Raw genomic sequence first — 12,489 nt, forward strand, 5'->3', positions numbered from 1 at the left:
TCGCCGCTCGTGGTTAATTCATTCAAATGAAAGAGCACGCTTGAAATTTTTTGTATGAAATCAACAAACAGGCTGACAGAAATGCTACCTAGTATTTCAAATAAACCATCACACAAGTCCTTGTAGTGTAAAAATGAATAAGTTACCAAATGTGTTTGAGGTTGAAGATGTTTTTGTGCATGTCCAAAAGTTTCTTCTCTAACATTCATTGTGGATGGAACAGGGTGAAACGAGTCATATGACTTATGAAGAAGGCACGCTCAGATATGCGCTGACTCACAAATAATTTTTTATTGAGAAGAATAAATTTTGTACATAAAAGTCCTGTGAAACGAATACTCTTTGAAAGTGTATTGCACATATGCTCTAGGCCCTGTACAGTCAGAGGACTTTTATGCACAAAAATTTGTTTTCGTCAATAAAAAATTTGTTTGGTGTCGGCGCTCGTCTGTGTGTACATTCTTCATTTGTCATTTGTCTCATTTCGTGCTGTTCCGTCCGCAATGAACTGTTATCAGCTTTTTGCCCCTGCTTTCCGTCCTTCTTCAGTGCTCTAACATCGCTAATTACAACTGCTTTTTCACGATGATAGTTGTTAATGGCAGCTTCTTCAGAAATGTGGGCTGCCACTCCCAATCCATGCTTGACTCACTCTCACCCTCCCTCACATCTGCACCCTTTCTATTGCACTCTTGCGCATTAGGGCTCATTCACACTTGCGAGTCGCAAAGGGCGTGCGACTCGCAGTCGCATGCGACCTGGGAGCAGCTCGCCACTACCGATGTTCACACTAGCAAGGCGACTACGCGAGTCGCCTTCTCGTTCTGTTCTCGTCCCAAACGAGAACCATCAGGAATGCGGTCGTACGCGCCCTTTTTCCGTCTGCTGCGGTTCGCGCCAGTCACTGCTCGCGCTTGTCCCGAGACATTTTGTTGCATCGCTCCTCGGCTCAACACAAGAATGTTTTACGGCGACCTCAGCGAGGAGGAAGACGTCGTCGCTGTTCTGATGTGCACTGCGGCCGCGCAAGCTTTTGCTGCGCGCGCGCGTACGGCACAGAAAGAGCGGCGACGGCGTCGCTGGTGGGTTCGACCATGCCTCCGATCGCGGGATGTCGCCGGACATGCGAGCCGCCTGCTACCGCAGCTGCGGGCGCACGATGAAGAATACTACCGAGAGTAAGTTTTCATTTCTGTCTTTATGGCGCAAAGCACAACTTTGCAACCTTCCTTGTTCAATCCTTTTTTCTCCTTTACGCATTCCAGCTTTCTCCGGATGCCGCCTCGAACTTTCGACACACTCCTGGATCTGGTGCGAAGTTCTATAACTGTGCGGGACACCAGGTTCAGGAGTGCCATTTCAGCGGCTGACCGTTTGGCCATGACAATTAGGTAACCCGCGTTGTCAGAAAAATGGTAACATTTTTTCTCATGTATAGCGTATAACAATTGTAGTTCCGATGTCATAACACAATGCTTGCTGAATTGATCTGTTTCATGAGTTCATGCTGCATAGTAGTGAGCACTGTTTTCATTATAAATAGTCAAGTATAAACAGTTCATCTGTGGTGTGTAAATCAATTTCCCAGTGAAGTGAGTATCTATGCTGTTCAACCTTTCTATGTCATTGCTTTGGCAGGTTCCTGGCCACGGGTCAAAGCCTCAGGGAGCTTTCCTACAACTTTTTGATAGGAAGGTCTACTGCGTGCTGCCTCGTGGCAACAGTATGCCAGGCACTGTGGGATGTGCTGAAGCCGCTTTACCTAAGGCATCCACAGGTGGCAGACGAGTGGCTAAAAGTAAGCTTCATTATATTAATTATGTTATTGTTGCTGTGCTCTGCAGGCAAAGGTTGTTACTGCACATGGTGTTCCGGAATACTTCACAGGATTAACTAATGAATGACCAACGCAATTCATTTTGATGAATGGAAGCATATCCGTTAAACTTTATTCTGCAGATCGCAGCTGACTTCGAAGAAAAGTGGCAAATGCCACACTGCGTTGGGGCCATTGATGGCAAGCATGTGTTAGTTGAATGCCCTGCCAACTCTGGGAGTGCAGATCGAAATTACAAAGGATCATTCAGCAAGTCATTGCTTGCTGTTTGTGATGCACACTACAGGTAAGGCTCTCTATTATGACAATCTTGGCATGTTCAGTTTGCAGACACCTTCTTAATAATGAGGCCGACCACAGGTTTGCATGACTGCTGACTATCAGGCAGCGATGAATAAATAAGACACACTGTCAATCTCAATGCCATGCAGAGGGCAACATTTCGTTTAAGCCCTTTGGGTTTCAATCCATGTATAAAATCATTGAGCCATAATCAAAAATGATGACTTCTTACTTACACTTGCTAGGTTAGAGCAAAGCAGAACTGTGTATGATACCCGCGCAGCAGAGCCTTGGAATGTTAAGAAATGCCGTACAAACTATGGCAAACAAATGTTGCAGCATACCTTACCGACACTTCTGAACCAGTTGCACTGCCACAAGAATCTTGATGTCTCCAATATTTCTCTGAAAGAATTGCCCCAAATATTCATGTAGTTCTTCTTTTTCTTGCTATTACCATTTTGAGTGCACCTGTCAGTTCTGCTGTCCTTTATTTTCTCCTCCCTGTGTTTGCCTTTATAGTCTCTTTGACCTAATATAGTTCTTTTTTCTTTTACAAGCAGAATGTACTGCTTACTGAACGTACATGTGTCATTCTATGCACAGAACATACGAGTTTTTTCTTACTATTTGTTTGATGTCCTATTCCGCCGCCGTCAATGCTGCACTGTAAGAGGAAGCCAGGACCTCTCAAGCTGTCTATACAGCTTTTTCCCTGGCTGTCCTCACAACACCTAGTTGCGGAAATAAACCTTCAAACCTTCAAACTGCACATTCTCAGCAACTGCAACATGTAGTGACCTTTAAAACATAACTTACAGGTACAAATCAAAAGAGCAGTTGTCAGAAACACATTCATTGCTACTCAATCTGCACTGAATTTCAAACTATCTTCCATACAGGTTCCTCTACGTTGAAATGGGGCATTTTGGAAGCGACTCCGATGGCGGAATTTTCGCCTCGTCGACGCTCCAAAAGAAGATTGCTGGTGGCGAGTGGGGCTTTCCCACTGCAAGGCCTCTAGGTGGTGAGGGGCCGCTGCCCTATTTCTTCGTGGGGGACGAGGCCTTCCCGCTGAAGGACTACATGATGCGGCCTTTTCCAAGACGAGGTAGAGGACCACATCTGAAGTTTCAATGCACTTAAAACGTAAAGAGCTATGTCACTGGCATGATCAAGCAGTGAAGTGTGCATCTGTCATAATCTGAATTTTCAATATTTTTTTCCTCTCCAAATATTGCATGCCTAGTTTCATCAATGTTTGTCATATTTTACCATTTCAAGAAAGCTGTAACACAGGCCATGTAAAGCATTCTAAGAGTTTTGTGTTGCATGCCACAAATTTGTCAGCCCAGCCTTTGCAGTGTCACTTTTTCATCTAACTAGGACGTTTGTGGTTCATTCCTGTAAACCGGTGACCTTGCTGTTAACAAGTGTATCGAAATCACATTACAGAAATGCCGCTCTAGGTGTGCATTGGCAGGAGTACTAGAAAAAACAATACACATGCAGTAACTTTTCTACACTTGGCAGCAGCATGAGCCTTAAGTATTCTTCATGCTTGAAACTTTTCAGCTTCAGTGAAGGCTCCAAGGTCATGCTTCCCATGCAAACAAGTAGACTGTTTGGTCTCACAGTGCATTGCTTGCGACTGAGAAGTGCATGCAAATGTTCTCTATACTTCATCACTCATGTTCTTGTCTTCAGCCCTGCATGAAACTGCGGTGCAGTCAAACTACGAGCGCCGGATTTTTAATTATCGGCTGAGCCGGGCACGCCGCATCATCGAAAATGCGTTTGGCATCCTGGCACAGAGGTGGAGGATTCTGCGGCGACCCTTTAAGGCAAAAACAGTTAACATCAATAGATATGTTGGTGCATGCATAGTGCTGCACAACTATCTCCTTAAAGAGTCCGCAGAATCCTCCTCCATGTACTGCCCGCCAGGCTCTGCCGACGCTGAAGATTGGGAGGGCCGCCTCTGTCCTGGAAGCTGGAGGAGTGACGACTCCAGCTCGGCCTTGAGGGCTCAAAGGCTCACAGGCTGCAACGCAACACGGTATGTGGTTTGTTATACAGCTGTTTGTTCCAATCATTGCACTACATGTGCCACCAAAACAGGCGCATACATTAGGTGTCCGGCATTGTCAATCATACTTGTTCAACTTACTAAACCTCATGTAATTTGTTTTGATTTCTTATGTACAGAAAATCTCAAAGGAAAAAAGTAACCCAATAAACTAGAGGGTTCTGTAGAACCCAGTTTCAGAAGTCCTCGTTTATAATGGTACACATCAGAGGCTCGGAGCATTTCGGCACTGTGTGACATGCAGCACTGGAGTTGGCTTATCAAGATAATGAAATATAACTTGAGTGCAATTTCTTCCCAGGCATGCCAAGCAAGTACGTGAAAAGCTCACGCACCACTTCGTCACGGCAGGTGCAGTACCGTGGCAACATGGAATGGTGACCGGAAATCACGAGTAACCAGAGGTGGGTTACACAATGGTGCATTTTATTTTATACAATAAGTGCTTGCAAGATGATGTTTTGCTTGATAAAAATATGTACTGTCTGTAGCAAAAGTTGACAGTCCTCCATGCCTTTGCTTCTAAGGGTATAGCACACTGTAAACTTTTGCAACAGATGGTACTTTTACATGAAGAGGGAAAATATGAGCTTCTTTCATAAGAACAATGCATGAAGTGAGGTCATTCATAAATTAAGTGCAAGTAACATTAGCAGTGAGTAGTTGAAGATGAAGATTGCACAAGTGTTTGTAAGTAAAAAGCCATTGGTAATTTTTATCGGTTCCTTATTTTAAAAATATCACATAATCACATTGATCACAAAAAATAAACAGGAACATAAATACTAGGCACATCGATATCAACTTGTACTTTTAAGGGCAGTCACGTCGCCGCAGTGGCTCGGTGGTTACGGTGCCAGACTGTTGACCTAAAAGATGCAGGTTCAATCCCTGCCTCCACTATGACGTCCCTTATAGAGTTGCTTTGGGACGTCAAGCCCCAGAAAACTCGGACTGTGGTATTACAATTCTACAGCCAACCTTACACAAAGTGTGGCTGGGTGAGGGCTTATGGGTTTAAACTTCCTAAAGCGACTCGGGCTATGAGGGACTGGGATCAAAAAATATCACAGTTTAGTCATGTCACGTAAAACAGCGCTAAAAATGGGAACTTCTGCGGTTCAATACAATAAAATCTGGATTAGCATATGTTAACTTGAGTACTATAAATTACATGGTAGCGCTTAAAAAAGGAACATAAAAAATGACTAAGTCGCAATTGCACATTCATTTGTATAAAACATTTGCAGTTAATGAAAAATAAAAGCACAAAAAATATCACAGTTCAGTCATGTCACGTAAAACAGGGCTAAAAATGGGAACTTCTGCGGTTCAATACAATAAAATCTGGATTAGCATATGTTAACTTGAGTACTATAAATTACATTGTAGCGCTTAAAAAAGGAACCTAAAAAATGACTGAGTTGCAATTGCACATTCATTTGTATAAAACATTTGCAGTTAATGAAAAATAAAAGCACATCAACACTACAGCGTGTTCCGCAATTAAACGTGCTCCATAGAATGCACCTCATAGCTAAACCAGTGAATTGTTCAAGCTCAATTATCGCAAATACATGGCATTTGGTCGGCAGAATTGCTTTCTACCACATTTCTTTGGGGTACTTGCCTGAATCAATAAGAAGAAGTCGGATATTCCCATAGTTTGCAGCAACGACGAAACGAAATGGGTCGCTCTCTCGGTGATTGCACTGGTGGTGCCATCTCGTTGGTCAACCATGGAGATTAGGCAAATGAGGGGGTTCTTTTGTGGGAGGTTTGAAGACTTTTCAGCAACTGCTTTATCAATGACCACAAAAGGCTTAGTTTGGCCAAAACTGCACCAAGTTTGAACTTTCTTAGGGTAGAGCACCTTCAAAACCTCCCACAAAACTCTGCCCCACCTCCTTTGCCGAATCTCCATGGCCAACAACGAGACGACACCACCAATACAATCGCAGAGAAACTGGCCCATTTCATTTCATCGTTGCTGCAAACTATGGGAATATCCGACTTCTTCTTATTGATTAAGGCAAGTACCTCAAAGAAATGTGGTAGAAAGCAATTCTGCCGACCAAATGCCATTTCTGCACGAAATTTGAGCTCAACCAATTCACTGGTTTAGCTGTGAGCAGCGTTCTACAGCGCGCCTTTAATTTCGGAACAGTCTGTATGTTAATTATTCAATCCTGCCCTGCACCTGCAGGCTATACGTCATGACTTCAATGTTGTGCATGAGGTCTTCAGCCAGGTGTTGTGGCATGAGTCTCATGCGGGCGTCCAACAGCATACAAAAAAGTCCGATGGGATCCCTCTGCTGTTGCCGCTGTTGCCGCTCTTCCCTAATCTGAGCCAAATGGCTCACACAAGCCCTCATGACGTCATCGCCAGCATTCCTGCAGACCAAGCAATTTAGTGTAGTGCAAACTGGTTAGTCAGTTCACCAACCGTCATGGAAGGAAATCATGGGCAAAAGCGATTGGACAAGGGAGAGCAACAGACAAACCGCAGTCTCACAGTTAACCTTACTGCAAATGCCTTCAACTTTGGGAACACAAACATGTACACTCTCAGTAATGATCAGATTGCAAAACTCACCCAGAATTTTCTGTTGTTCTCTTCTGCGACGTGCGTGGCCTATAATGCAATACAAAGTTTTCTTCATTAGACGAAAGAACTTGTCTTGGTCCGCCTGTTTAGCAAAGTAATTGTTTTGCCAGAAACTCTGCCCACGTACCGTTTTGCAGGTGTCGGCTCAGCAGCATCCTGCTCATGCACGTCAGGACTGCATCTGCAAGACGAGTATCATTAGGGCACTTTTCTTGCACGTGCAATTTATAGCAGAACACAACCTAGTGCAAAGTAGGTGGACGACAAGAATGTGAAAATCTACCAGGGTATTGCAAATTTTACTTACTCTTGCTCCCAGGTTTCTCCTTCGGCATCGCTGCCAGTGGCCTGAGGCAGTAACTCCACATGCCCCTCCTGCGTTGCCTGCGTGGAGCTGCAATGCCAGAGATCAAGGATAAATATGCAGCAGCATGATAACAGACTGTGCAAAGGCACCATGAATATGTTCTTTGTTTTCGCTGATGGCAACAGTTTAAACAAGACCGCTTTAAAAAAAGACTGCTTTCAAAGCTCTGCTCCTGCTGTACTTTTGGGCCTGTAGCGTGCCATCGTGGTCCGGCAGCCGAAGACTACGACTGTCCCAGTACGCCTGCCAAGCACGCGCAGACTGGATTTTCATGGCTGCTTAACTGCAAGGCCGGCGCAGCGCTGTTCCATCCAAGCCTGGCTGAGCGCGTCCAGCCGAATATATTTGTGGAGACCTGACGTCCGCTTTTCCTTCGCCATGGATTGAGCGCCTACCCTTCGCCCTGCTTGGTCTCCGCACTGCACTTCGCAGTGACTCTTCTACCTGTGCAGCAGAGCTAACGTTTGGCACTACTCTCTGTGTCCCTGGCGAATTCTTCGAGCCCTCACCACCCACGCCTGCTGACGTCTCAGATTACGCCTACCGCCTACGTAGCGCTATGAGCAGTGTAGTTCCACCACGTCAACGCCAGTATTCCCGTCATGTCCACGTCCCCTCCGACCTTCAGCGGTGCATTCACGTCTTTGTTCGCCACGACGCCGTACGCCCGCCCTTACGGCCACCATACGATGGTCCGTACCAAGTGCTCCGGCGTGCTCCTAAGCACTTTCTCCTGCTCATCAACGGCCAGCAGGACACAATCTCAGTTGACCGTGTTAAACCTGCTCATCTTGACACCGACGTCATCGCTAACTGTGCCGCTGCATTCCCTCCCGACCGTGCCAGTCCTCGTCGCGTACGATTTGCGCCAAGCCTATCCGCTTTTCGCCATTCACACCTTGCTCGTGGCTTCATCGCTAGAGGGGGGGCCCTGAAGCGTGCCATCGTGGTCCGGCAGCCGAAGACTACGACTGTCCCAGTACGCCTGCCAAGCACGCGCAGACTGGATTTTCATGGCTGCTTAACTGCAAGGCCGGCGCAGCGCTGTTCCATCCAAGCCTGGCTGAGCACGTCCAGCCGAATATATTTGTGGAGACCTGACGATGACTGGTGCCCACGATCCATCTCCACAGGCCTAAGTTGGCCAGCTGCTCAATCGGCAGTTCATTTATCATGTTTATTTCCATGTTGCCTTGGCAGGCCCATACCATGCGGTATAGGTCTTAGGTTGTACCTAAAAAGCCTCCTTTTTGTCACTAACCTTTCACCACCGTCATCAGCAGCATGGACAAAGCTGAAAAGAAATTAACGTGCATATTTTACACCAGAATGAACTTTTTGAATAACCAAGTGCAGTCGCTTGTGAAATTTGTTTGCGCAAGATTAGTTGTTTTTTTAGTGGCCTATTTGTTTCTCACCTTGTACCATCTTCCTCTGTACTGCATAGGACTCTGGAAAAACAAATTATGTAGTTCAACATTTCATGATCCACTCTCATGAAAGCAAATACAGCTGCTTGATTACACGCAGAGATAACAGTACTACTGCTCAATGCACTGAGGCACAGATGAGAGGGTGACTTGTAAACATGTGACTTGGACATTGACTGCCTTAGCAAAAGAAATCCTAGCGTTCAGCTTAATGTTGCTAGCAGTGTAGATATGTAACAAGAATACTGCTAGAGGCACTAAGCATATAGTTTGATAACACTAAACTAGCCTTTCTGCTTAGACTACCCCAACAATCACTTTCATGCTATGAGGTGCCTGCGTTTGTTCAATGCAGTGCTCTATGAGATGCCCGTGTTGTTCAACTACCATATTTTTGGCCTTGTAAAAGTCACATTATGCTTGCTCTGGCTCTGTTCTCTTTTTCACATGTATTTCTACATCAAGTGTTGCAAAAGTTCTCATTACACCAGCAAATTAAACTCACAGTGCAGGCTGCAGTGAAGATTCCATGAGCTCCATCATGGATTCAAAATGCGGCCATTTCACAGTAGGGATATCTGCCGCCCCAGCTCCACTCTTCTGCTTTTCTTTTATTTCCTGGCGTTTCCTAATGTAGATATCCTTCAAATTTTTAAATTTTTTCTCTGCCTGGGTGCCTGGAAGATAAAAACGTTCTCATGAATATATATGGCAAATAAAATAATCATCATTCAAAAAACGCTGTGCATTCAGCTTGTTTTGTCTGACTGTGCCTGAAAGCTCAAAGTGTTGCTTCTTTCAAGTAATCACTGCTGTGGCTTATCTCTAGAACTTTGTGCTGCATGGAGATGCTGATGCACGTGCATGTTCCGCATGTGCACATTTTGTGCTGTCGTCGAAGTACCGCAGTTGGGTGAGCATGGAAGTGCGTAGCAATAATAACTTGCACCTGAGCAAGCGTTTCACAAGGCGCGGGGAGAGAAAAAATGATAAGAGGCCGAGCGTACACTGTCCTCGCAGTAGCCAACGCACGTGTCTACGTGCACACAATGCACGCTTTTACGCGAGCGTAAAAACACACGTCTCGGCCCTAGTCTTCTCCGATTTCGAGCGAAACGGGGACGAACGCCAAGCGGTAGAAGGAAAGATCGAGTTCGGAATATGTTTTCATCGTGTGTAAACATTAGCACGCGCTCTTGTGAGGAAAAACATGCTGCCCTCGTCATGCATGCTACAACAATACGAACTGAGCACATCTAAAAAACAAACGCGGGATACTTACGGGTTAAGCCGAATAGTCTTCCAATTTCTTCCCATGTGCAGTCCTTTTTAGTTCGGTTTTTAAATTCGGGGTGGTGTTTGTCATACAAAAATCTGTACTCGCGCACAGCGTTGATGAGCAGCTCTGCGGAGTACTCCATCTTTTGAGTGACCACGCTGGTGTGACGCCGATTTTGATCTTGCCGCCGGGAATGAACAACCGGATGTAGGTGACGCTTTCGTCAACTTCCGAAGCGCCGCTGATTGGTTCAGCGGTTTGCGACTCGCAGTCGCGAAGCTGAAAAATCGAGCAGCGAGCGACTGGCCTGCGACTGTCGCATTTCGACCAAGGCGACTGTTTGCGACTGTCGCTTTTCGACCAAAACAGTCGCGCGACCTCTGCGACTCGCAAGTGTGAACGGGCCTTTACTTGACGCCAATAGATGTCTATTTTATGGCATTAGTTGTTGGTGTTACTGTGCAAACACCGCACTCACTTCTGACATGTATACACTAGGTTCTCAAGGATGGAGTGCGCTAGTTCACATTCTTATTCTTTACAAATGTGCTTAATGAACTGAAATGCTCAGCACGCTGAGCATTTCATTTGGAGTAACACTATGACCCATAAATTTTTGTTGGTAACCCATAAATTTTTGCTGGTAACCCATGTGAAATGGAAGTTTGTTTTGCTTCGAACTGCTCCAAGATAAACATTTACTTGTTCCAGACTTTTTAGAAAGAGGATGGCAAATCCTGTGCTTTCTTCCTTTCGTTCTTTGTCTGTTTGTTTGTGTGTTTGGAGCTCTTAGAAGAGTGACAGCACTGGCTGTTGAAATGTAAGCGAGATTTGACTCGGCTCATTGTGGCTTCTCTGGGCTCTCGCCCATGCAGTCCAAGATATCGCTGCCGCTGCTGCACAGTTCCAGCGGGACCAAGCTGATCGGCATGCACTGGTACAACAGGTGCCTGCCCGAGCCAGGCTGCCCCGTCTTGGCCATTGGCTACGAGAACGGCAAGGTTCAGCTGATGTGCAACGAATGCGATGACTGTACGTGATCACTCAACAGTGCATGGCTTTTGAATCGGACTAGATTTGTAAGGAAGAATAAGAATGGGGTGGAGCGCATATGGCAGGTTATCTCGGATCATGAATGGCAGTTTACCAATATCCGTCAAGAGAAAAGTATACAACAGGTGCATCTCACCGGTACTCACCTATGGGGCAGAAACGTGGAGGCTAACAAAGAGGGTTCAGCTTAAGTTAAGAACAATGCGGCGAGCTATGGAAAGAAAAATGATAGGTGTAACTTAAGAGATCGGAAGCGGGCGGAGTGGGTGAGAGAACAGACACACGTTAATGATATCCTAGTTGAAATCAAGAGGAAGAAGTGCGCTTGGGCAGGGCATGTAATGCGAAGGCAAGATAACCCCTGGTCCTTAAGAGTAACGGAGTGGATTCCAAGAGAAGGCAAGCGTAGCAGGGGGCGGCAGAAAGTTAGGTGGGTGGATGAGATTAAGAAATTTGCGGGAATATGGTGGCCGCGGCTGGCGAAGGACAGGGTTAATTGGAGAGACATGGGAGAGGCCTTTGCCCTGCAGTGGGTGTAGTCAGGCTGATGATGATGATGATGAGTTTTAGGAGTGACTGCTTTAAAGGGGCACTGAGGGCAACTGGGGCCAATTTTTCGCTAGCAACATTTGATTGTTCAGCCTTTGGTGCCTTTGTTTATGTTTTTGTGGGAGCAAAAGGCAGATTTATTGCCGAAAAATTTGAAGCTGGAAAATATTTTTTCATGCCACTTGAGTCAGACTTGTGATGTTGATGATGACAGTGAAGGTGTTAGGGATGCCATCATCGCCATTTGCAAGTAGATGGCCATCTGGTTTGGCCTGAGAGATGTGTTTCAAAAAGGAGTGGCGTTGTCATAGGTTTTTGTTAGAACAACTTCTTTTGTGTCTTTCGCAAGTTGTTATTAGTAATGATGCATCTTGTATTTTACTAAAGAAGGGTAATAAACACATGATGGCAGAGTGGTTACAAAGCCTCTTTCACTCTGTTGTTGCACAAAGAAAGAATCAGCGAAGAGTCTTGGTATGGAAGGGTGGGTGAGTGACTTGGAAGTATATATGGGCCTCTGCCATGAGACACACTTCCATGAATGGTGGGTAACAGTGGTGTGGAAAGAGAAATAAAAGATCTCATGAAACACCTAAAGCTCTTATTTGAAACACATTTACCTGTTTTGCTTAAAAGTGAGTGTGAGCTTACGTTTTCTGTTTTCCAAAATTCATTTTATTGCTGCTGTTTGTGCATGTGGTTATGTGATTTGGTTGAATGAGTAAAAATAGAGCAGGACGTGTGATGTGGTTCAAACTTGCATTTGTGTTGCTTGGTTCCAACATTTTTTTACCGTCATTTCAGCTCCACTTGTCTTGGACACAGACATGGTTTCCACATGCCTTCAGTGGAACCATGATGGGACTATGTTGGCTGTGACGGGAAAAAGCTATGGCCCGGAGAGTGAGAAGCGAAACATGGTCAAGTTCTTCAACCCCTACGGCCAGGTGAAGTCTGAGGCTACATTCTGTGAAACCCTGTTTCTAGTTATGT

General features: G+C 45.4%; 3 protein-coding genes across 3 annotated transcripts in view; 2 read left to right on the forward strand and 1 right to left on the reverse strand.

The window, feature by feature from the left end:
• Nucleotides 1-12,489, forward strand: part of Oseg4 (intraflagellar transport protein Oseg4) — a 68,297-nt gene that overhangs the window by 7,493 nt on the left and 48,315 nt on the right. The window contains exons 8-9 of the mRNA XM_089564243.1: nt 10,770-10,926; nt 12,301-12,443. Coding sequence (XP_089420369.1) covers nt 10,770-10,926; nt 12,301-12,443 — 300 coding nt within the window. The remainder of the gene's footprint in view (nt 1-10,769; nt 10,927-12,300; nt 12,444-12,489) is intronic.
• On the forward strand, nt 419-9,454 carry LOC149371000 (uncharacterized). The gene is made up of 8 exons (XM_089564254.1): nt 419-1,178; nt 1,266-1,391; nt 1,639-1,798; nt 1,960-2,123; nt 3,022-3,230; nt 3,827-4,178; nt 4,510-4,612; nt 7,138-9,454. Exons 1-7 carry the CDS (start codon nt 586-588, stop codon nt 4,604-4,606), a joined length of 1,701 nt encoding a protein of 566 aa, XP_089420380.1. The 5' UTR covers nt 419-585; the 3' UTR covers nt 4,607-4,612; nt 7,138-9,454.
• On the reverse strand, nt 6,307-9,155 carry LOC149371001 (uncharacterized). The gene is made up of 5 exons (XM_089567887.1): nt 9,121-9,155; nt 7,126-7,212; nt 6,946-6,999; nt 6,807-6,845; nt 6,307-6,604 (listed from the first exon to the last, which is right to left on the reverse strand). Exons 1-5 carry the CDS (start codon nt 9,153-9,155, stop codon nt 6,388-6,390), a joined length of 432 nt encoding a protein of 143 aa, XP_089424013.1. The 3' UTR covers nt 6,307-6,387.

Source organism: Amblyomma mixtum, chromosome 1 (assembly GCF_055824585.1).
Source record: "Amblyomma mixtum isolate Tamu chromosome 1, ASM5582458v1, whole genome shotgun sequence".
Taxonomy (NCBI): Eukaryota; Metazoa; Arthropoda; class Arachnida; order Ixodida; family Ixodidae; genus Amblyomma; species Amblyomma mixtum.